Raw genomic sequence first — 21,942 nt, 5'->3', positions numbered from 1 at the left:
TCTTTAGAGACCGGAGTCGTTTTGGGCTTGGCTTTCGGGGAAGCTCGAGCATGCTTATGGGGACGGGAGGATCCGGTGCTAGGAGCGGGAGATGCACTACGCGGGCGTTTCGCAGCCGACGAATCCGCCCCGCTTACAGACGGAAGAGGAGCGAAGACGCTGGCAGCATGAGAGGGCCCCGACAGGGGAGGAAGTGGATCCGAAACGGCAGCTGTCACCAGCGCCAGTCGTCGACGTGCCAAATCACGCTCCGATAAGCCACAATCGCGCTCCAGGACCAGCTGTTGCTGCTGAGTTTGAGCTGCGGCGAGTTGATCCTGGAGCTTCGCGGCGGTCGCATCGGCAGCCCTCAATTTGTCACCTGGATTGACATAACAAGTGAATATGGAGTTACTAGCAATGGCCCAAAGAGGATCCACGTACTCGTGCGGCGAAGCTTAGATTCCAGTTCTGTCTGCGCCCGCTTGGCATCCGCTCACTCGGTAGCCGCCTTGTCCCGTTGGAGTTCGCTGTCCGCCAGTTCCGCTTGGATATCGTCGCGCAATTGAGTTATACGCACGAACTCTTCGAGCGCGTAATCGCGCCCAGCAGACGCCTTTTCGAGCGACTCCTTGGTATCTTGCAACTCCTCAGAGAGTTGAGCCAGAGCTACATCCGGCGACGAGGGAGGTGGATTTGGCGCGAGGGGCCCTCCACGCGCCGACCCTAAGGCGGATCCGCCATGGGTGAATCCCACATAGTCGTTGGTCACCACCTCCTCTTGGGTCAGACGCAGCTCGTCACGGAGTCGGTCCAAGCTCGCGTCCGCGGCTGCCCTAGCAGTCTGAGACTCCTCCAAATCCCGCTCGAGGTCGTGGATCCGGGATTGGAGCTGGTGGATCTCAGATCCGGCGAGCGCCATGTCCCTAAGGAGATGGTCGTTGTCATCTCGCATACCATCTCGTTGACGGGAGGCGCGATCCAGCCGTCCGGTCAGGTCGCGGATCTTGACCGCCTGATCAGCCAACAAGAGTCGCAGGTCCTGCGACCGAGAGGCCGCACGGTGCTCCCACCCCTGGATCTCCATAGCCTGGTCATGGACTTGGGCTCGCAAGGTCTGAAGTTGGGTAGTGTGCAGAGACGCAGCTTGGTCCTGGGCATCTTGAGCCGTCTGGAGCTCCGCCGTCAGGGTTTGCACCTGATCGGAAAGAGCCTGGGCTAGAACCCGCAGATCGGTGGGCGACATTGAAGACGGACTGACCGGAGGGGTGGTGGATGGGGCCTTGCCCGGCGATTTGCCGGTACGCTTGGCGGGAGACATGTGTCACGAAGAGGAGAAAGCGGTTGTGGATGCTGGTAATGCACGCCGTGAACGCTGTTGTGCAGCGCCGACAACGTACAGGAGGCGATTGTGGTGAAGTGCTTTCTCAGAAATAAGAGAATGGGCCTGACGCGGGGTCACTATCCCGAATCAGTGACAATTTCAAGTGATTAGAGAGGATTTGGATTGTCAGGCACGGATGCAAGTTGCCTGTGGTGGATTAGCCATGACGAGCGGCCCCCCGTACGAAACGACGATGGATCTGGTATGAGTGATGTACGGGAAGGCAAGATCCACCGAGACCTATTTCGGATCCACCCTTACCTGGATTCACTTAGACGGATATGGGATATACTATATGAGAGTGAATCGAGTGTGGATCCTATGGACGGATGATGGTAGGTGCCCTCTGAAGGGGGATCTAGTAGCCACGGCTAACAAGAAGTCAAGATCCACCGCGAGGTGTCCCGGATCTCATACTTCCGAGTTCGGATCCAAGGAGGGAGAATCCCGCATAGGACGACCTGGATCTGGGATACAGGGATGATGGAGGTAGTGGATCTCGAACTTTCGTGGGACCATGGAGATCACAGACTGTTGCGAGATGATGTTGAATGATTGGAGAGCTCAGATCCACGACGAGTGTGCACTTACAGTGAAGTGGATCCAAGCGACCTGGATCCGGATGAGTGTACCCATAATAGGGTGACCATAATGATTACGCCATGGATCCGGTGGATCTGAAGATATTACAGCTGCGATGATGGGTCAAGGGAAGAAAGGACATGCAGCCGGGCCTGGTAAGGGATTTAGCAAGAAAAAGACATAGAAGGTAGAAATCCAGGCAGGTATAGGCTTAAGTATCAATACAGAACCTCATTTGCACTGTGGAGAGCAAGTGACCTGTAGTCGTCTCGGGGGTTGGATTTGGCCTCGGGCGATCGCCGTAACAGGGGTGAACATTGGCCCTGGACAAGGACAGCGTCTACTTCGCCCGCCAAGCATCAGGTCTCACAATGGAGTAATCAAGATCACGAACTAGAGAACAAGTGGGCACGGAATCGTAACGGGATCATCAAGTGGAGATCAACTACGTAAAGCGTTTCGACGGGGATTGGATTTGGCCTTGCAGAACATTCGTAGCGGAGATGAGCATTGGCCCGGACAAGTTTCGTGTATACTTCGACCCTAGGGACTAACTCAATAAATAAAGAACCTCATTTGCACCATAACACGCAAGTGCCTTCCTGCCCTCAAGAACCGGAACTACATTGGCCGTACGAGCTCGGAGAAGGTTGGTAATTGCAAATCTAGTGTTGGTAGTGATAACTGGATAATACATTGGCCAGTTCCTACAACCTAGTAAGCTTTCCCATACACGTGCAGATCCGACGGGTTAGCCGAATTTACTACTTGGTCGGTCATACCCTAGAGGCTCTCAACTCTCAAGATCCCGTCACAGGAGGCGGCAAGTACGACGCAAAGGAATTACAAAGGCAAGGGAACACACCCGCAAGGCAATCCTACGGCCAGATCCACGATCTAGGCCCCGGATCCATAAGCTCAAATATTCGCTTAGGATACGGAACCATCCACGGACGCAGAGTGAAGATTTTCCACTGCTGCTCCACCCCATCCCCACGTCTCGCCAAGACACACAAGCTTTACCACTTGAACTCTTCGGAAGTTACCGAGAGAGCAAGATCCCGCCCTACCGACGGGTACACAAGGTGAGGAAAGTTCAGCAGAACACGGATCATCGGGGGACCCCCTCCGTTAGTCGGTGTCTGGGCGCAGTTGGTAAGTTGGATCCAGCAATCTCGCAGATTTTGCTGATCCCGCTACACCACACTATATTGGGCCCTGGATAGCCCATCAACAAACTTTACTTGGAGATGAGCCCGGTCGATTTTTTTCGGAAATTTTACAGTCCATGTTTTCATGTCCATGTATTATACGTGTTTTAAACATGTTTGCCCATGTTTGTAGTTTATGATTTTTATTATCGCTTTAAAAAAATTAAATTTGCTAACCACCAGTTCTGCCACGCTTCGCGAGAAGGTCGATCGCCCCCCCCCTCGTTCCTGTCGCCGCGTAGAAGCCATCGGCGAGGAACCCTCTCCGTACAGCATCCCCTCAACCCCAGCCCCTTCACCTCATCCTCCTTCCTGTTCCCCACTTACGTGCGTATTCTGAACTGGTGAGTGAGCTACTGATCGTGGGTGCTCTCTAAACTAACACACACCATCCGTTTATAATCTATATAGGGTCGATTTGTGACCACAGAACCCTTCAAAGCTGTACCACCGCTTGTCAAACACTTCTATGTACGTGCCCAACACGTGGAGGTGGTCAGCTTGTTACATTTGCCATGATTTTAGTATTTTTCGTACCATGTTTTTATTTATTTTTTACTACGTGTTGGCCATGGAATACTAGAGTGTTTGTCGGATCTGTGTTGGATTACTGACTCATTTCAAGATGCTCCGGGCAAAGAAAAGAGCAGTACAAACGGATGAAGAGGAAAGCTCATGTACTGGAGGTGCCATGGTGAAGTCCAGTGTGGAAGAGAGTCTAGTCGAACACGCGCCTATGAAGACTGCGATGATGAGCTGCACTATGTCTCAGAAATGAAAACATATCCCAAAACATGGGAAAATTTTGAGACATACCTGAAAATATATCAAGAAGAAACGTGTACTGTGCTTGTCATTAGCGAGACTTTGAGCGTTCGTTTGCGAAACCGCCGTACTAAGCGCATGGAGATCCACGCTGGAAAAGATCCAGTAGAGCTGCCACTTGTACCCGAGCGTCTGGATCCAATCGTGGCGATACACAGTCCAATAGAAAAAGATGGCTACAACTACGGATTGTTCGTCTGTCTTTAATTCTGGTGGCGTTTGTCAAGGATGCTCAGCGTCGTTGGGATGTTTTCCGCTCTGTGGTGGAATTTAGCGATTCAGCAAGCTCGAACAATTCGGAAGACGTGAGTGAAAAGCTTCAATAACTTCGTCAATTCAGTTTTCATTGCTTTGCATGTTTTTACAATGTTTCGTCATGGTTTCAAAAGTTTACTTTGTGCCGACTCTCAGCCATTTTCCTCAGTCTTCATTTTTCGTGTCGTTCTGTTGGGCTCATTGTAATGTATTATGGCCATGTTTCACCATGTTGGTATTTTATTTTCGGAAACATGGAAAAACCATGAGCCAGTATGAAAAATCTACACGTTTTCTTTTACCCAACCCTTTTGAAAACAAGGCCCGTATGGGTCGCCATTTTTTAGCCCTCGGTCGTCCCTTCCATGTAGAATTAAATTCTCCATGGGAGGGACATCCTTAGAATTGTCAGTGCACAGTACTTTAAGTAAGCTTTCCGGTAATTGAACTTACAAAAAACGGGCTGCCCATCCCATTCCAGGGTTATCCAATGGCGAATCGAACTTAGTGTAGTCGCCTTAACCCCAACAAGAAAAAATTAAGGACAAAAATGAGGACCAAAAGTTGATGGCCTTGCTTGGCCTCAGTTTTGGTAGATGCTCCTGTGAGCATAAATAGAAATGTATCCCTGTATTAGCTCTCTACATCCGTGCTAGCAACTCTTTGCTAAACCTACGCGTTATTGCATGAGCTGCTGTGCCGTACGGAGTCTGGAATGATTTCCCGGATAGTGTTTTGTCCTTAAGTTAAGGACAAAAATCGTCAAATGGAATAGTATAATCAAGTTAATTTTTTATTCCATACAAAGTGGCGTCGGGTGTCTCAACTGTCATATCAGACACAGAGGCAATTGTGCTGGCGCGCTCGATTTTTGTCCTTATAATCGAGGTGTTAAGGACAAAATCACTCGAAATTTCACGATCTTGCATCTTATTTCGTCCTCATTTTAAGGACAAATTTTGTTGGGGTTAACGAAAAACCTCTCAAATGTAGCCATCTGTACCCGCAGGGTTATGTGTCGGGGTTACGACATGGCTTCCATCCATCCGAACGGAGCTCGTCAATCAGACCCAAAGCAGCCGAGTCCCCCGCTAAGTTCTCTCCATACGCAGCAACGATGGACGTGGCGAGTCTGCACAACATCCTGTTGCACACGTTCAGCAATGACGAGGCCGCACGCAAGGCCGCCGAAGAGGCCGTCGCTGGCCTGCACACCGTTCCTGGCTCGGTGCAGCTTCTCATCCAAATCACAGTCGAGGCCAGTGTGACGCGTGAGATCCGTCAGGCCGCTGCTGTGTCGCTTAAGAACCTCGTGCAAAAGTACTGGGAAGGAGCTGACGGTCCCGAGGGCCAATGGGTGCAGGTTATTAGCCCCGCCGACAAGGCGCTGGGTCGCCAGAACGGCCTCGAGGCGCTCCTCGTGTCGCAGGACTCGAGCATCCGCTCGCTCCTGGCCGAGACCGTCGCGTACATAGCGCGCTTCGACTTCCCCGTACGTGATGCCTCGGGCTAGAGCCTGGTAGTCAATTAATTGAATTAAAATCTTTCTATTGCAATGCAGGACTCGTGGCCGACGCTGATCGACGACATCTGCAAGAACGTCCAGAGCGGCGATGCCAACCGCATCATCAACGCGTTGCTGGCGCTGCGTCGCGTGGTCAAGAACTTCGAATACCGCTCGGAGGACCGTCTGGCTCCGCTCTTTAAGCTCGTGGAGGTGGTGTTTCCCATGCTGCAGAACATGATGGTGCAGATGCAGACCAACAACTCGATCGAGGCCGCGCACATGATGCACCTCATCCTCAAGACGTACTGGTCGTGTGTCAAGACCAATCTGCCGCCGCATATTGCGCAGACCGAGCAGGTTGTGGCCTGGATGAACATTTTCCGCTTGGTCATCGCCAAGCCGCTGCCCGAAGCCAGCGAAGGCGGCGAGCCCGCCGGCCAACCCACAGACGAGGAGGAACGCGGCAACTGGCCGTGGTGGAAGCTCAAAAAGTGGGCGTTGCAGATCCTTTGCCGCTTTTACACGCGCTACGGCAACCCTAAGAAGGCCGAGGAGGAGTATCTGCAGATGTCCACGGTATTCCGTAACCAGATCGCCCCGGAGCTTCTCCCCTGTGTGATGGAGACGCTCGCACTGCGCAAGAACGGCCGTTTCTGCACGGATCGCGTGGTGCAGCTCGCTCTTGTGTTCCTGCAGGAGGCTGTGGACTCGGCTGTGACGTACAAGCTCATCAAGCCTCATCTGGGCTTCCTGTTGTTCGAGGTGATCCACCCCGTGTTGTGTCTGACGCCTAAGGACTTGCAGCTGTGGGCGGAGGACCCGCACGAGTTCGTACGCAAGACTAACGACGTGTTTGAAGACTTTTTGGACCCTGTGTACGCCGCCGCCAACCTGCTCGCCGACCTGTGTACCAAGCGAGGCAAGGACTGTCTCCCCAACGTCTTGTCGTTCTACAACAACATCCTGAACACGTACTTGGCCACTCCGGACGATACGAAGGATTACATTCAGAAGGACGCTGCCTTGCACGCGCTCTTCTCGCTGGACGGCGTGCTGACCAAGTCCAAGGCCCACAAGGACCAAGTGGAGTCGATGATCATCACGCACATCCTACCAGAGTTCAAGAACCCGCACGGTTTCCTGCGACTGCGTGCGTGCAAAATCTTCTCGCGCAAGTACATTGAAAACATCAAGTTCAAGGACGAGCAGACATTGATCAACATTGTCAACGGCATGCTGGACGCCATGTTCGACCCGGAGCTGCCTGTGCGTATCGAGGCTGCCAAGACGATTCGCTTTGTCGTCATGTACCCGCACTCGGACACCGTCGTGGAGGTGCTGCGTCCTCGTCTGCCTCAGATCCTGGAGCAATTCTTCAGTCTCATGGACGAGATCGGCAACGACGAAGTCGTGGTCGCTCTGGAGCACATTATCGACCGATTCTCCACGGAGATCGGGCCGTTCTCGGTGCAATTGGTGGCCAAGTTCGTGGAATTCTTCGGCCAGTTCACTGCCGTCGCAGAGGACGACGAAGACGCGTCGCTGGCTGCTGTGTCGTGTCTCGATGCCATTAACACGATCCTCATGAGCATCCACAACCACCCGGAGCTGTACGCTCTGCTGGTGCCTACACTCGCGCCAGTGATCCACAAGATTCTCACGGACTTCGACTACGTCGAGTACATGGAGAGCGGCATCGATATCCTGGGCTCCTTGGCCTTTTACAGCCATAAAATCGCTCCCGAGTTGTGGTCGCTCTTCCCTCTGATCTTCGCGAGCTTCAACGACTGGGCGTCTGACTACTTGACCAACTTCGTGCCAGTCATTGACAACTTCGTTGGCCGTGACATCGACGGCTTCTTGGCTGGGTCGGCTACGAACCCTGCGACTGGAGCTAGCGTTCGGTACCTCGAGCTCGTCTTCAACATGGCCAAGACGGTCTTCGAGAGCGCCAGCGTGCAGGAGATCGACCTGTGCGCTGCCTGTCGTCTGCTCTACTCGCTGCTGCACAACCTGTTCGGCAAGGTGGACGAGTGCATTCCCCCCATTACGCTCATGGTATGCAACAAGCTGGCCGAGCCTCTTGTGGACTCCACCGCTCGCAATCTACTGGGTGTTTTCGGTAGTCTGCTGCACTACAACCCTGCTTTGACGCTGGATGCCTTGAACCAGCTTGGAGCTGCTGACGGCGTGTTGAAGATATGGCTGAGCGATCTGTCTCGCTACGACAACTACCTGGACCGTAAGCTCTTTATCCTTGGCGCCATGTCGATCCTGCGAGCGCCGGCAGACAAGATCCCGACGGCTCTACGTCCGCACATTAAGCAGCTGATCCAGGCTGCCATGAAGGTGTTGGCCGAGTCTATTCAGAACCCCGCTCCGGGTATCATTGACGGTGATGAAGAGGCCGAGGGCGGCGAGGAAGTGGAGCAGCTCGAGGAGCTGCTGGAGAACGGCGGCTACGCCTCGAACGAGGACGCCGAGGACGTGGTGGACGACCAGTACTACGCTATCCTACGCCAGCTGCGTGAGGAGGCCGAGGGTCAGTTCGGCTACGACGACGAAGGTGACGAGGACTACATCAGTCTGTTGGACGAGGTGGACGAGGTAGAATTCTTCCTGAACTCGCTGCAGGGCTTCGCTCAAGCGCACGCCCCGGAGTATCAGGCTCTGGGTCTTGAGGCTGATGCCACGACGCAACAGGCTCTTGTGCTCTTCCAGGCGGAACACGCCAAGAGGAAGGAGGCGCAGGCTCAGAAGACCCAGCAGTAAAGGGGGCGATAGGTTCCTGAGTAGGACAAAGCTGAAGACGGAGATATGAGGTTTTTAAGACATACTACATTTGTTGTTGAAAGATTCCAGTCGCTCTACGCTGTAGTGGCCTCTTGGAGCATGACACGATAAGCTTCAAAGTCGAAGTGGTCGGGTTTGTTGTTGAACTTGTCGACATGATCGTAGAGTTGGTCGTCCTGGTAGCTGGCTAGCAGTTGCTTTAGCAGAAGCTGCGACTCCTTCTTGTCAAGCATGTTGATGACGTCAGCACGGACTAAAGCGAGCTCCTTCTTCGTCAGCAAATCATCATACAGTGAGATGGCCACGCAGGGCGGCGCGGCGCTCGGGTTCTCCTTGAAGGCTTCGAGGTATGTGATCAGGAAGCACGACTGCTGGAACTGACACAACATGTTGAAGAAACCCTCCTGGCGGTACACGGGGAAGATGAAGTAGGGTGCAGCCTCGGCACGCTTTACGAGAGACTGGAACTCGCTGACGTCCAGCGTGGTGGCCACGGCGTCGTCCTTGTCGGCGTGGAACTCTTCCCAGATGTTGCGGATCTTGGGTGCTTGTTCGCTCTCCAGTAGCTCCATCTTCACGATCTGCTCCAGCGAGCGGGCGCCGGGGTACGAGAAGCCGGAGCCAGACTTGGAGCTAGCAAAGCTGCGCGCATGGCGGCTGGAGAGCAGGACACGACGACTGAGACGTAGCGCAAAGGAAGACATCTAAAATAATGTACGTGTGGCTGCTAACTGAAGTAGCTATATTTAGCGTTGTCCACATAATGGCTACGTTTTTAGTCACCAGTTGAAGTTTAAGGTGGCAGATCATTAGTCACCACTCTGTAGACACCCAGCACCGCTCAGGCTTCATCTGGCATGAAAGTCATTCCTCAATTGTCTTCGCCAAGACAACATCAACCTACTTCATCACCACCAAGCCCCACTACTTGAAACATGCGCGTCCCTGTTGCTGGAACGGGATCGTTCGCCAAACACTTTATCGATGAGTTGCCAGCTGCCGGACACGAGGTCGTCGTACTAACACGGTTGCACAAGGACTTTTTGGACGGCAAGAAGGGCCTCGTGGAGCAACGCGTCACTGACTACTCGTCCGTGCCGCGGCTCGTAGAAGTGATCCGAGACTGCGACGCAATCGTCAGCACAATCGCTGACATGATGCTGAGATCCACCTGACGTTGCTGAAGGCGTGCAAACAGTGATCCAGGTGCAAGCGTTTCATTCCGGGCGGAGTACGGCGGGAACTCGGAGGACTTCCCCGAGGACGCCGACAACACAACGTTCCGCTAAAGAAGACACTCAGGGCACAAAGCGAGGTGGAGTGGATATTCATCTCGTTGGGGTGGATCATGGACTCCATCGTCCCGAGCAGCAACCGGAACCACCCCACCTTCATCCGCTTGACTTGGAGGCTCGAACCATGGCCATTCCGGGCACAGGCAACGACGTATTCTCGACTACCAGCGCACGCGATGTAGCCAAGGCGACTGCGGAATAATTGAAGAGCAAGAACAAGTGGCGTCCGTACACATATGTCCGAGCCATAAAGACGACGTGGCTGCAACTGGACGAGCTGGTGAAGACGGTCGGCGTGGTGTCTGACCTTAAGGTTTCGTTCGAACCCGTCGACGAGATAAAGGCGGCGCTGGAGAAACAGGGGTCAAAGTTTTCTGCGCTGCTGGCCGAATTCAAGATGCTCGTGCAGTCTGGACGATGCCAACTTAGCTTGGTGAACTACAGCGTGGTAGTGGAGAGGCGTGGGTTCGCCGGATACCTCTTGAATGCCTCCCTGGGATTTCATCGCACAAGCACTCGGTGTTCGCTCTAGTACACGAACAACTGGCGCTACATCATGGCCCGAGTTCGCCGTGGCAAAAATTTTATCTGGATACGAGAGGGTCGTCCAAATCGCTGCCGACGTGGAATGAACACCAAACTGAACGCGTCGCACACAAACCAACGTAGACTGACAGTCTTCTGTCGGCACGTGAGACCAGAGATCCTCATTTAAGTCGTGCCAAGCTGCTGTTAGTGAGCCATTAGAAAACTGGATACCATTCGCAGCAAACACGACCGGTAATTAAGGCACTGCGGCCTCTACAAGTTGCTTGAGTTCATTCAGCATCAGGTCATCCTTTTTCACTTTCTGCTGCATTTCTGCTATTCGCTTAAGGCTGGTGGCCTCGCCAACTCATCGTTTCTCTCGAAGTAGCGCTGGATCCAGTCAGCATTGCTCTGTACTCGATCATTTTAGTGCTCGGCTGCGTGTCGGGCGCGAGCTTGCCGTTCGGAAAAGCACCGTCACGCTGTTCCCGGGCCCTTCGGTGATTGTTTTCCGCGACGCAGAACTGATTGATGAGCCTCCAGCTCGGCGACGAGACCCCTCAGTATCGACAGCTCCGCTTTCTCACGGCCTCGCGTCGAGTTTCGGTGCCGTGGCGTGCGCATTGCAATCAAGCTTTTACACTCTTGCTGAATGCTGTGGCAAATTCAAATTGTCGTAATCAGTCGTCGTGGACGCACCTTTCGGTGTGACTCAGCGGTACATGTACATTGTATTCTTACAGACAGTTGTCAACGCCGAAAATAATTGCGTGTACAGGGCATACATGTACGATGATTGAGAAGACGGATGTGTGGTAAGACCCGCGGCATATTGATACTTAAGTACCTTTATGCCTGATGGATCGAATACATTGCAGTTTTACATGCAACCCTCGAAGTTCGAATCGAACAGCTCCCGTCTTGCATTCGTCTCGGTTTAAAATGGCGAGCTCGACTTCATACAATCAGTCACGAGGAGCAGTTGTAATAAGCTTAGAGCTTCGGCCACGAGAATATCCGAGTGCTGGGCCAGCATAGCTAGCACCGTCAAATGGAATGTCGCCGTCCGTAAATTACGGTAATGCTGTCAGACTGAGGCACCATTGCCCAGTTCTTGCGTCGTGCAGTTTGCAGTCCATGAACAAGGCAGCCACCATCATTCTCCTTGCACGTTTGTCAGAATGTTGATTTGCAATGTCTGCATGTACACTTCTGCACTGAAGGAGCAACCTGCACCACGGTGCTGGCAGCACCACTCTTAGGAGAAACATTTCGGCTAGCACTGTACATTATGGGCTCGTAGATTTGCCAATGGGTTTGGTCGACGGACTTGCCCCTGGCAACCATGACAGGACGGCAGGCTGTCGAGCAGCCCTGTACGTGCGGCGATTAATGATTCGCTTGCCGACTATTGCTGTAGCCGGTTAGCATCCAGCAGCAATCACTCCAGGGCCGGTATGGTAAGCATGTGACAGTCCGTCAATTCTGCTGAGCAACTTGTTCCCGCCGCCACGCTTTCGGAGCAAATCGGAGGCTCCTGGCACTGGAATTCTGAAGATCCGCTATTATGTGGACCACGTCAGAGAGCCATTTTAAGTTCAGATCATGTCATGATGCAGGAAGCGCACAACAAAGCTCTGTCAGCAGTGTTAGCCTAACACAGCACTGGACGCGAGAACGCCAGCTGCAAGACCAGTCGAAACTATGTGTGGGGCGGATTATGTCGATGCATCGGTCGCTGTGGACCGCGTGTGGTCCCTCCATTCGCCACGGTCACCTCATTTGTATCCGCAATTAACGTTGGATACGATTAACTATCCATTCGTCCACTCCCTACTGCATATGTATATGTATTAATACAAGCAGTCATTGTTGCCGAACTGATGCGCGTAAGCAGTGCCGTCAAACCCACATTTGGCTAAGAAATTATTGTGTCCCTCCTGCTACGAATAAAACCTGCGGTCCATTTATGCGGTCCATTTATGCGGTCCATTTAAAAGATCCGCCCTTGATACTTAAGCCCATCTCCCACCTCGTCTAAGTATCTTTTACACTTGACCAACTTATGTAATCTGATTTCGCGTATGTTCTCGAAAGTGTATCCAGCATGGTATCCTTTAGCGGAAGCCTTCGATATTGGACGTCACATCCAAATCTGCTTCGTTCGACGCAAGAGTCCGCTGGAACTCAGGAGAATTTTCATAATGGCGGATGCGATTCCGGTCGACGCTGTGACCCCCGCGCCCACGGCGGCGCCTCTCGAGTGGCCTGAGAACATGACCACCACCCAGGGTGTCATCATCGCTGTGCTTCCCTTCGCTGCGCTCATCTTGTGCTACGTCATGCTGCGCATCGTGTGGCGCGTGCCCACGCCGCTTCCTGTACGCGCGCCTGTGCCTTCGTACGGCGCCACAGGTGAGCAGCTGCAGCCTATCACCGCCGTTAAGACGTCGCTGGTCGAAGAGGGAGAAGTGGCTGGAGACTACGAGGAACACTGGTACAACACGTTCGACTTCGCCTTCCTGGTCGGCATGGCCGTGTACGCTGGCGTGATGCTAGTCCTGACTTTCTTCTACGAGCCGCAGTGGCTGCATGAGACGAGATTCTGGACGATGCAGTTGCCTAAGCTTGTAGTCATGATGGTTGTGTCGCTCTTCGGTGGAATCATCTGCCGCTGCTTCTGCGATGTCGACGAGAAGGGCTACATCATGACCAACAAGTCGTCCAAGTTCAAAGTCAACTACACACGTAAGCTGCAGCACTTTGCCGCCTACATGGTGCCGCTTGTTATTAAGTCCGAGTACTCTGGCCCGATCGCTCTGGCGTGGGGCGACTTCTTCACCATGATGGGATTCCTCGTGCTCATCAAGCCCATCCGTGAGCACTCGAAGTTCTTCATGCTGCAGTTCAACTCGCTGGATCGTCCGGAGGACCGCCCCAACACGCTCAAGTGGATCATCGTGGGCAACATCGCTCCGGGCATGTTCATCCTGATGTTCTTCAAGTGGCTGTTCGCTGCTCAGGGAGCTCTGACGTTCATCCTCGTGTTCATCACGGGCATCGGCGACGGTCTGGCGGAGCCTGTGGGTATCACGTGGGGTCGCCACAAGTACAAGACGCGTAGCTGCTTCTCGAAGAACAAGTACACCCGTAGCTGGGAGGGCAGCGCGTGCGTGTTCCTGTCTGGCCTGGTGTTCCCTGCTCTGCAATACGATGCGTTCGACAACTTCTGGCAGGTGCTGCTGTCGATGCTGATCCTGGCACCGACGATGGCGTACGCAGAGGCGACTGCTCCGCACACGATGGACACACCGGTGCTGATGACCGGTTGCGGTGTGATTCTGTACGCCATCGTCAACCTAGTCTAGGCGCTGTCGCGACATTTAGAGGAGAGAGCCATCGTGCGCCACCCTTTTAACCCTTTTAAACACTGTTTGAACCAAGTCTACCCATTAAATCGTTGTTGTTAGATGCCACGAGACCTCCAGTTGCAACTGTCGAAGTCGTCGTCGGAGTCTTCAATGTCCGAGTGCTTTTTCTTTGCCTTCTTGTGTTTCTTTTTGTACTCGCTCAGCACGGCATTCGTACCTTCCGTCTCGTCGTCTTCTTTGACCACATCAGAAGCAGTGTCCAGCTTCCTTTTCTCTGTTTTAGGCTTATTGTTGCCGCTGCGAAGGCTAGTTGCACGCTCCAGCGCCACGCGGTATCTGTCCACGTACTCCATGTTCTCGAGCTGCTCGACGGCCTCACGCTCCTTGGTCTCGTCAGCCTGGACCGACTGCTGCTCCACCTCGGCTGCGAAGTCCAGGAATGCCTCCCACTCGGACTCAAGTTGCTTCTCTGCCAGCTGCTTCACGTCCACATTGCGGGCCTTGGCGTCGGCCAAAGAATCGTCGAAGAAGCCCGCCGGGACTGCTGGCTTCGCTTGGATGGCAGTAGAGCTACTAGACTTTGCTGCAGTCGGCTTCACCGTGACGGCCGACGCCTTATGACGCGTTGTGGCAGCGCTGGGTTTCTGCTTGGCCTCTTTCATCAGCCGCCGGATCTCATCCTGCGCGCCGCCCATTTTCAAATGCTTCAATTGTATTCTGTAGCTCTTAATTTGTACTTTTTGTGATTTGTGATTTGTGATCAATCGTTGACGTTGAAGTGATATTGACGTTATGGACAAAAATTGCGGAATGGGCCTTATGTCATCTCGAAGCCGGCTCCAGACGAGATGGACGTAAGCAGCTTTGCACGGAGCACCTTGTACGACGAGTACGTCGGCAGCTTCAACGTATTAAAGCACGTTGAGGAGCTAGGCAGCAGCTCGTCGTCGCTCCGTATTGGGATCTTCTGTACGCAAAACTGAGGCGTGAGCGAGGCGAAGCCCAGCGATGGAGCACGCTGGCAGCTTGTAGTAAAGCGCAAAAAGGCAGCTTGTTCGGAAGGCGTGAAACTCGCCAATGCCTGCCACAGCCATGCTACGCGTTTGTCCAACGCGTAGTAGCCACCGGCGTATCGGGAATTGGCCTTGAGATCATCGACGTCGATCTTGCCGCTCTTTCCCGAAATAAGCACTTGTAACTCGGGCTCATTGAACATCTGAAGCCAGCGCGGGTCGATGAGATCTGACAAGCCCATCCTGAAGGCTGCGCACTGTTCACGGATCTGTGTGTTGAGATAGTAGTTCGCAACAAGATGGATGTACCGCGTTTTGTTTCGGTTAGTCACGGGAACATTGCCACCGCCAGGGATGATCTCGATCTCTTTTTGTTCACCGAATATCTCTTGGACAACCGTGTGGGTTAGACCCAGATCTTCCACGTCGCCATCATACGACTTGAGGAACATCAGATTCTATAAGAGAAAAACAAATTAGCATTGCAACTATTTGCTAAGCTGTATCGCAGCTGAACGTGCCTTGTAGATTTCCGGATCCAGAGATGGCAGTTCGTTGAGCTGGTTGAACGAATGGAGGAGTTTCGAGAGGAAGAAGTGCGCAAACTTCGGCTGAACCACGATGCCTTCATACAGCGCCTTTCCCAGGATCCGACCGACGAACTGGAACATCGTCAAGTGGTCGCTCTCGCGCGAAAAGTGGCCTGAAGCTGAGTTGGGGTTGGGATACAACAGCTGGTCGTGGGTCGTTAGGAAGAGTCCATACTGCAGATCAAATGCAAGCGTGGACAAGTCCAACCAAAACTCTTTGAAAAGTCCGCCAGCATCGATTCCCACTTCTTCGCGTCCAGCAGAGTTCACGAACACCACGTTAATGCGTTTCTTCAAGTTCGTCCGGATGGAGTTCAGTTTCCTCAGACCGTCTTCCAGAATAGCGCCGCGATGGATACGGATACGGTACACCGAGCAGCTTTCGTTTTGGTGAAGTTCCTTGTCGGCCTTGATAAGTCGTTGGAATAACTTGACACGGTCACTGAAAGGGACAAGATACGGCATCGATTGAATTAGCTTGTTGGCTCGAGGTGTGCCCAGCAAGACTTCTTCAATCAACTGATTGCTATCGAGCTCAGCAATGCTCCTGCGATGCACGTACCAGCGTTAGTTGCGTGTTATTGTATACAATATCTCCTAAGCAGCAACGTACCAGCTCGTGACGTTGCAAAAAGGCTGACGAGAACATCGATTGTAGAGAACTCGCATCAAACGCGTCGCCATTTCGACAACAAACATGCCAAACGCGACGGATTCGGATGATGGCGCAAGGTTGGCGTAATTCCAATACGCCTCATGAAGCGCATGCTTCAGACTCAGAACAATGCGTTCGATCTGGCAAAGAGGCAACGGATACTCTTGCCCGTACATCTGCACGACACATCGGCACAGTTAGTTCATCATCAGTGAAGAAGATAACCTTGCCAACACGATGCAAAGCTCACCTCCTCATCATCCATGACAACCAGAAGGTGCTCGTACAGCATACAAAACAGCACCAACATGCAGACATACGGGTCCGAACTACGCGCATGAATCAAATCCACATTCTGCCGTGTAACATAGTTGTGAGCCAGTTGCAGATCACAAGACAACAAGACAATTGCTCTACCTTGGCAAAGTCTTCGAAATTCCTAATGTCTTGCAGTACACACCACAGCATTTGAACCAGAGATACGTTCTGCGCTACATCATCTTCGTCGCTCTCGACAACTTCGACGTGATAGAAAGCCAGCGTGTTGAGTAAACGCAATGCGTACGACTGCCGCTTCCCGCCATCATCCCCCCACCGAAAGAGGAATGTCCCGCACAGACACGACAGAGCCTTAATGTTGTCCAACACGAAAGGGCCCGAGCTCTTTGACAAATTTATAGTAGCTGCACGCTGAGCTGTAGATGACGAGGCTTTTCCCTCAACATCAACCCCGCTCACAGCAATCTGGCGCGCTTGTCTGGAAGTATTCTGCAGCTGAGCAGCTTCACCGACACTGTGGCTCTCTTGATCGCCCTCTCGTCGACGTCGTAGTCCTGCTTTTTCGAACAAATTCCGAGCCCACGTCGCCTTGCCGATTGATTTCATCTTCTGCCACGTCACCGAAAGTGACGTTGACAGCGAAGTTGCCGATGCGATGTCACCGAAGCCAAATTGTTCCTATATCTCACGATAAAGATAAATGTTAGTTGAGATTCCAGAGCGTACAAGGTGATCGTCCCTTACCGCAATTGTCGGAGCTTCAGGATACATCGGTATCGGTCGTTGCGTGGCCAGTGGATGGCGAAGAGCGCTTGGGGCAAAAGAAATGAGGTGGTTACACATTGAGCGGAGGTACTGGTCGTTAACCAGAATTTGTAGCTGCTCGCTCAGAGCTTCAGGGAAAACCACGGGCACGGAGTGAGACTCGGACACTTTTGTCCACGTGACAGCCACTCCCGAAGCAGCGTACGTTGCGGGTGGCACTGATTGAAGCAGCTTCGACAGCAGCTGGACCTCATTTAACACGATAGCGTCGGTTTTACCCTCCACACGGTCAGAAATCCAAAGAATGTTCCCTAGAAACCAGGCTTCAGACGCAATTCCAGTGACTGGCGAGGCGGGGAAGTCAAATACTGACAAGTGCAGTCCCGCACTAAGCAGTCGATTCCACAGCGACAAGTTCGTGAGTTGGAGAAGTCGATCAGTTGCTACCACTTGGTTCAACAGCGGCACTGAAAAGACCTGCCAAACATACACAGCTCAGTAGACCACACGCTAGTAAACTACAGTCAGGCATCGCCCACTTACCTCCATCACAAATGCCTCAAGAATTCCACTTGTTGCAGTAAGAAGATGCACCACAAAATCCATCAAAGCGTTGCAATACGGAGTCTCCTTTACACAGGAAGACATCGGGAGCTGACCTCGTGCCAATATCAATTGCTGTCGGACAATTTGCGTCACTGAAGCTGTCGGCATGTCGTTGTAGAGCAGCTTCCGAGCTTGTTGCGGGCGAAGCACAGTCAACCGCCCCGAGAGCAAGTACTGTTGTATCTCTGGCAGCTTTTCCATCAATACTCGCACCACTTTGAACCCTACACGTACTTCTACTGAGGACGACGAGGGAGAGCTACATTGCAAACACAAGTCAACGAGGCGTCGCAGCTGCCAGTCGCGCTGCTTCTCCTCGCTCTCTTTGATTCCATCCGAAGAAGCAGCCAGCGTGTCTAAAAGCAACGAGCTCAATTCCAGCAGCCTCTCAGTGTCTCCCTCGCTTCCGGTGTAGAAAGACAGTACCAAACGCAGCAACTACATCAATAAATCACAAAATCTTTAGTTAGCGTCTTCTACAACCCGTACGAAGCTCAAATGACTCCATTTCTGTAGCTTATCACCTCAAACAGCGCGTCGTAAGGCAAAGGCATGCTGGGAAGTTGCAAAATAACCTTCAACTTCGCGATATCGCCCAGTTTCTGATCAAATTCGGCGCGAGAGTGTGTCCGCAGGCGTCGTGCAGCCAGACGCCCACGCACAAAAGCCTGCAGATGTCTTGCTGCTGTCTCCTGATCCTTCCGTCGACCCCGTGCCTCTCGCTGCTCCCTCGCCAGCTGCAGCACACGAGCACGGTCGCCCCGCCGACCCCCATGGGCCAGCTCGTTGTCCCGCAGGAACATTTTCGAAAGGAAATTGGAGTGAACAGTATCAAATTTTAAAAAACTAATTCCTTTCAACCAATCGAATTCATTCAAAACGTAGCCATGTGAAATAGCGCTTCAACTTGAAGCGGAAGATCTTATCGTCACACTAGTGAGCTCAGACTAGGTTGACGATGGCGTACAGGATCACGCCGCAGCCGATCATCAGCACCGGCGTGTCCATCGTGTGCGGAGCAGTCGCCTCTGCGTACGCCATCGTCGGTGCCAGGATCAGCATCGACAGCAGCACCTGCCAGAAGTTGTCAAACGCATCGTATTGCAGAGCAGGGAACACCAGGCCAGACAGGAACACGCACGCGCTGCCCTCCCAGCTACGGGTGTACTTGTTCTTCGAGAAGCAGCTACGCGTCTTGTACTTGTGACGACCCCACGTGATGCCCACAGGCTCCGCCAGACCGTCACCGATGCCCGTGATAAACACGAGGATGAACGTCAGAGCTCCCTGAGCAGCGAACAGCCACTTGAAGAACATCAGGATGAACATGCCCGGAGCGATGTTGCCCACGATGATCCACTTGAGCGTGTTGGGGCGGTCCTCCGGACGATCCAGCGAGTTGAACTGCAGCATAAAGAAAATGGAGTGCTCACGGATGGGCTTGATGAGCACGAGGAATCCCATCATGGTGAAGAAGTCGCCCCACGCCAGAGCGATCGGGCCAGAGTATTCGGACTTAATAACAAGCGGCACCATGTAGGCGGCGAAGTGCTGCAGCTTACGTGTGTAGTTGACTTTGAACTTGGACGACTTGTTGGTCATGATGTAGCCCTTCTCGTCGACATCGCAGAAGCAGCGGCAGATGATTCCACCGAAGAGCGACACAACCATCATGACTACAAGCTTAGGCAACTGCATCATCCAGAATCTCGTCTCATGCAGCCACTGCGGCTCGTAGAAGAAAGTCAGGACGAGCATCACGCAAGCGTAAACAATCATTCCGAGAAGGAAAGCCAAGTCGAAGGTGCCGTTCCAGTGCTTCCTGTAGTCACCAGCAACTTCCCCTTCCTCAACCAACGACGATTTCGGGCGGCGAACCGGTCGCAAGGAATCCTCTTCAGAGGTAACAGAGCCATACGAAGGAAATGTGTGTTGAGGCAGCTCTGGAGAATCTGGCACCTTCCACACGATCCGTAGCAGCACGTAGATCAGTACTAGGGCGATTAGCGGCAATGCCACGAGAGTGGCGCCTTCAGCCACCGTAAGTTCATGCGTCCAGTTCTTCGGTACAAACGTGTTTAGTGGCTCGGGTGTCACTTTCGTCGAGCTCATGGACGCTCGGTAGAGAGAAGACAGCAATGGTCCAGCAAAGAAGTTGACGGCAATCTCTTCCATCAAGCGGTTGGTTGTGGAAGTGAAAATGAACATGCAAAGAGCTTTATCGGGTGACAGGGAAATGAGAGAGGGAATCAGCCCTCGCCTCTGACTGGGATTCTTTTCTTCAAACACGTCGTCTCCCAGATTGTCTCAATCCTTCCTAGCTTGGTTGGACAAGAAGCGAAAAAAAATCATTGACCAAAATCAGACAGCATTTGCACAGACTTCCTGCGGTCTAATTGCGTTAGAGCAATTGAAATTTAAGGCAACTTAAGATTATGTTGCTTCTTCTGAATTCATTTTTTGCGCCACTTTTGTCCGATGCATCACGCCGATTCTTCAGGACGCGGACCGAATGCTGCGCGGCGTGACCCGAGCGGACGACGAGACAGACGACGAGGTTTTGGCTGAGCTGACGCGTGAGGGAGAGGACCGGTTGGCGTCCGAGCAGCGTGCGCGGCAGGAGCGACATGCTCGAGACTCGCGCTGGCGAACGTTCATGGTGGCCGTCATGTTTCTGAGCCAAATATTCGTGGAGCTGGGTAGGCGAGGTCTGCAGTGTTTCCAGCGTAATGTACCGCGCTACGTCGCGTTCGTGGATCGCTGGTTGGTGCAGTCCATCCGCGTATCGGTGTACCCCAGGAAGAAAATGGGCACACTGCGAGTGTTACTGGCGATTGGGCTGGCCTTCGCGTTGCCCTACATCGTCATGACTATCGGACGTATGCGTTATCCAGCAGGAAGAGGGGCAAAAGTGAGGTGAGAAGGCTTCGTAATTACACTTGGCGCTCTTAAATGTGTCGGGCGTTGACGAGCTACCCATATTGTGGCGTATGCAGCGCGGGAGAGCTGGATGAAGAGAAAATCCGCTCGCGTATAATTGTGGACCGAGTTGACACCACGATGCCAGGGCGACGGCAAATGTTTTTGCGCGAAGGAGATGACGGACTGAAGCTGGACCAAACGCAGCTGAGATGTGAGAACACCGTCCAGGGTCTCAAGCTGCTAACAGATTCGATGGGTAAGCAATGAGAGGGTTGAGGTTCTGCTCGCGTGTTGTATGGATTGATCTTGCAGCTGATGGTAACTCAAAATGGCTGGTAATTTATTGCTACTAGGCTACGTGTGTACTCGGTCTCAGCTGGACAAGGTTAAACCTGGCTGCTGCAATGAGACCGACGCCAGTCTCCCGCGGATAAAGCAGTACACTTGCGACCAGTGTGATACCAACCCGCCGCATTGCTGCGATGTGTTTGAGCACTGTGTGTCCTGTTGCATGCACCCTCTCAATGTACGTTCCGTTCAGCTGCAAGTGCAGTTGCGCACGGTACCATTTGCGCGGTTGAGTCAGCACTTCAAGACCTGACCTTGTCGAACTGTTGTGGTCTTGGGCTGTGTGTAGTCCGGTATCCGGAGAGACTTCTTGACGCACGCTGACCCAAACCACCCAGTTTATAGCGATCCGGCCGAGATCACGGTATTCCAATACTGTCAATACCGCTGTCGCACCTCATCCGCGAGCGTCCAGCACCAAAACTCTTACCGAAGGTGAGTGTCGTGGCCAATGGCGCTGGGTTTACAGTACCTAACCGAAATCTCGGCTTGCTGCCTTGCATTAATACAGTCACCGCTCGTTTTGCTACGGCATTCACCGGCCGCTCAAAGTGTTGCCGACCGTCAACAGCGATGGTCTCCATGATGAATGGTTCGTTCTTGCACGTGGTTTCAGTCCGCAGCCGCGCCCGCACCTGCAGCTTGCTCTGACGCGCTGTCTAACCTGTGCATACCTGTCTTTCCACAGGAGTGGTGCGTCTCGCGAGGGCGCGCGTGACCACCTCGTTCCCGCCGCGCAACTCGAGCTGGATCCGTACTATCGCTCCTCCGAGCTTCTGGACTGAGCCGTGCCTCGCTCATAAGATTGTGGATCCGACTTCAACATGGTCGCGTACCCATCGCTCGTCGACAGCTTGATGATGGCCGGCGCATCGAGCATAGCAGTTGAAGTTGGTGTTCGTCTTCGATCCACAATTTGCATATCCAAATATCAAGCGGCTTCTCCAACGTCTACCTGGTACGCGCCATGTAAAATGGCTCCGTCAATTTTCTGTTTCGATTTCCTATGCCTCGGTCCTGGCCAACACAACTTT

General features: G+C 53.0%; 8 protein-coding genes across 8 annotated transcripts; 3 read left to right on the top strand and 5 right to left on the bottom strand.

Moving 5' to 3' along the window:
• Positions 1-2,085: 2,085 nt before the first annotated feature.
• Positions 2,086-8,597, top strand: PITG_06410 (uncharacterized protein; the record flags this gene model as incomplete). The annotated part of the gene is made up of 8 exons (XM_002998492.1): positions 2,086-2,100; positions 2,514-2,594; positions 2,905-3,030; positions 3,568-3,627; positions 4,218-4,286; positions 4,584-4,603; positions 5,230-5,728; positions 5,798-8,597. 8 exons carry the CDS (start codon positions 2,086-2,088, stop codon positions 8,513-8,515), a joined length of 3,588 nt encoding a protein of 1,195 aa, XP_002998538.1.
• A 13-nt stretch (positions 8,598-8,610) lies between these two features.
• On the bottom strand, positions 8,611-9,240 carry PITG_06409 (uncharacterized protein; the record flags this gene model as incomplete). Its single annotated transcript, XM_002998491.1, has 1 exon — positions 8,611-9,240. One exon carries the CDS (start codon positions 9,238-9,240, stop codon positions 8,611-8,613), a length of 630 nt encoding a protein of 209 aa, XP_002998537.1.
• A 3,152-nt stretch (positions 9,241-12,392) lies between these two features.
• Positions 12,393-14,241, top strand: PITG_06408 (uncharacterized protein; the record flags this gene model as incomplete). The annotated part of the gene is made up of 1 exon (XM_002998490.1): positions 12,393-14,241. The coding sequence occupies one exon, from the start codon at positions 12,444-12,446 to the stop codon at positions 13,725-13,727; it is 1,284 nt and encodes a 427-aa protein (XP_002998536.1).
• On the bottom strand, positions 13,826-14,425 carry PITG_06407 (uncharacterized protein; the record flags this gene model as incomplete). The annotated part of the gene is made up of 2 exons (XM_002998489.1): positions 13,826-14,274; positions 14,353-14,425. 2 exons carry the CDS (start codon positions 14,423-14,425, stop codon positions 13,826-13,828), a joined length of 522 nt encoding a protein of 173 aa, XP_002998535.1.
• A 122-nt stretch (positions 14,426-14,547) lies between these two features.
• PITG_06406 (HECT E3 ubiquitin ligase, putative) lies at positions 14,548-15,195 on the bottom strand (the record flags this gene model as incomplete). The annotated part of the gene is made up of 1 exon (XM_002998488.1): positions 14,548-15,195. One exon carries the CDS (start codon positions 15,193-15,195, stop codon positions 14,548-14,550), a length of 648 nt encoding a protein of 215 aa, XP_002998534.1.
• A 653-nt stretch (positions 15,196-15,848) lies between these two features.
• Positions 15,849-18,441, bottom strand: PITG_06405 (uncharacterized protein; the record flags this gene model as incomplete). The annotated part of the gene is made up of 8 exons (XM_002998487.1): positions 15,849-15,867; positions 15,947-16,164; positions 16,239-16,343; positions 16,406-16,651; positions 16,712-16,945; positions 17,012-17,509; positions 17,555-18,076; positions 18,163-18,441. 8 exons carry the CDS (start codon positions 18,439-18,441, stop codon positions 15,849-15,851), a joined length of 2,121 nt encoding a protein of 706 aa, XP_002998533.1.
• Positions 18,442-18,580: 139 nt separating this feature from the next.
• Positions 18,581-19,396, bottom strand: PITG_06404 (uncharacterized protein; the record flags this gene model as incomplete). The annotated part of the gene is made up of 1 exon (XM_002998486.1): positions 18,581-19,396. One exon carries the CDS (start codon positions 19,394-19,396, stop codon positions 18,581-18,583), a length of 816 nt encoding a protein of 271 aa, XP_002998532.1.
• Positions 19,397-20,135: 739 nt separating this feature from the next.
• PITG_06403 (uncharacterized protein) lies at positions 20,136-21,693 on the top strand (the record flags this gene model as incomplete). The annotated part of the gene is made up of 6 exons (XM_002998485.1): positions 20,136-20,554; positions 20,635-20,816; positions 20,914-21,095; positions 21,198-21,343; positions 21,420-21,500; positions 21,597-21,693. The coding sequence occupies 6 exons, from the start codon at positions 20,151-20,153 to the stop codon at positions 21,691-21,693; spliced, it is 1,092 nt and encodes a 363-aa protein (XP_002998531.1).
• Positions 21,694-21,942: the final 249 nt, after the last annotated feature.

This window comes from Phytophthora infestans, genomic scaffold, assembly GCF_000142945.1.
Source record: "Phytophthora infestans T30-4 supercont1.8 genomic scaffold, whole genome shotgun sequence".
Classification (NCBI taxonomy): Eukaryota; Oomycota; class Peronosporomycetes; order Peronosporales; family Peronosporaceae; genus Phytophthora; species Phytophthora infestans.
Note: the sequence above shows the minus strand (reverse complement) of the source record. Positions and strands in the feature narration are given on the sequence as shown.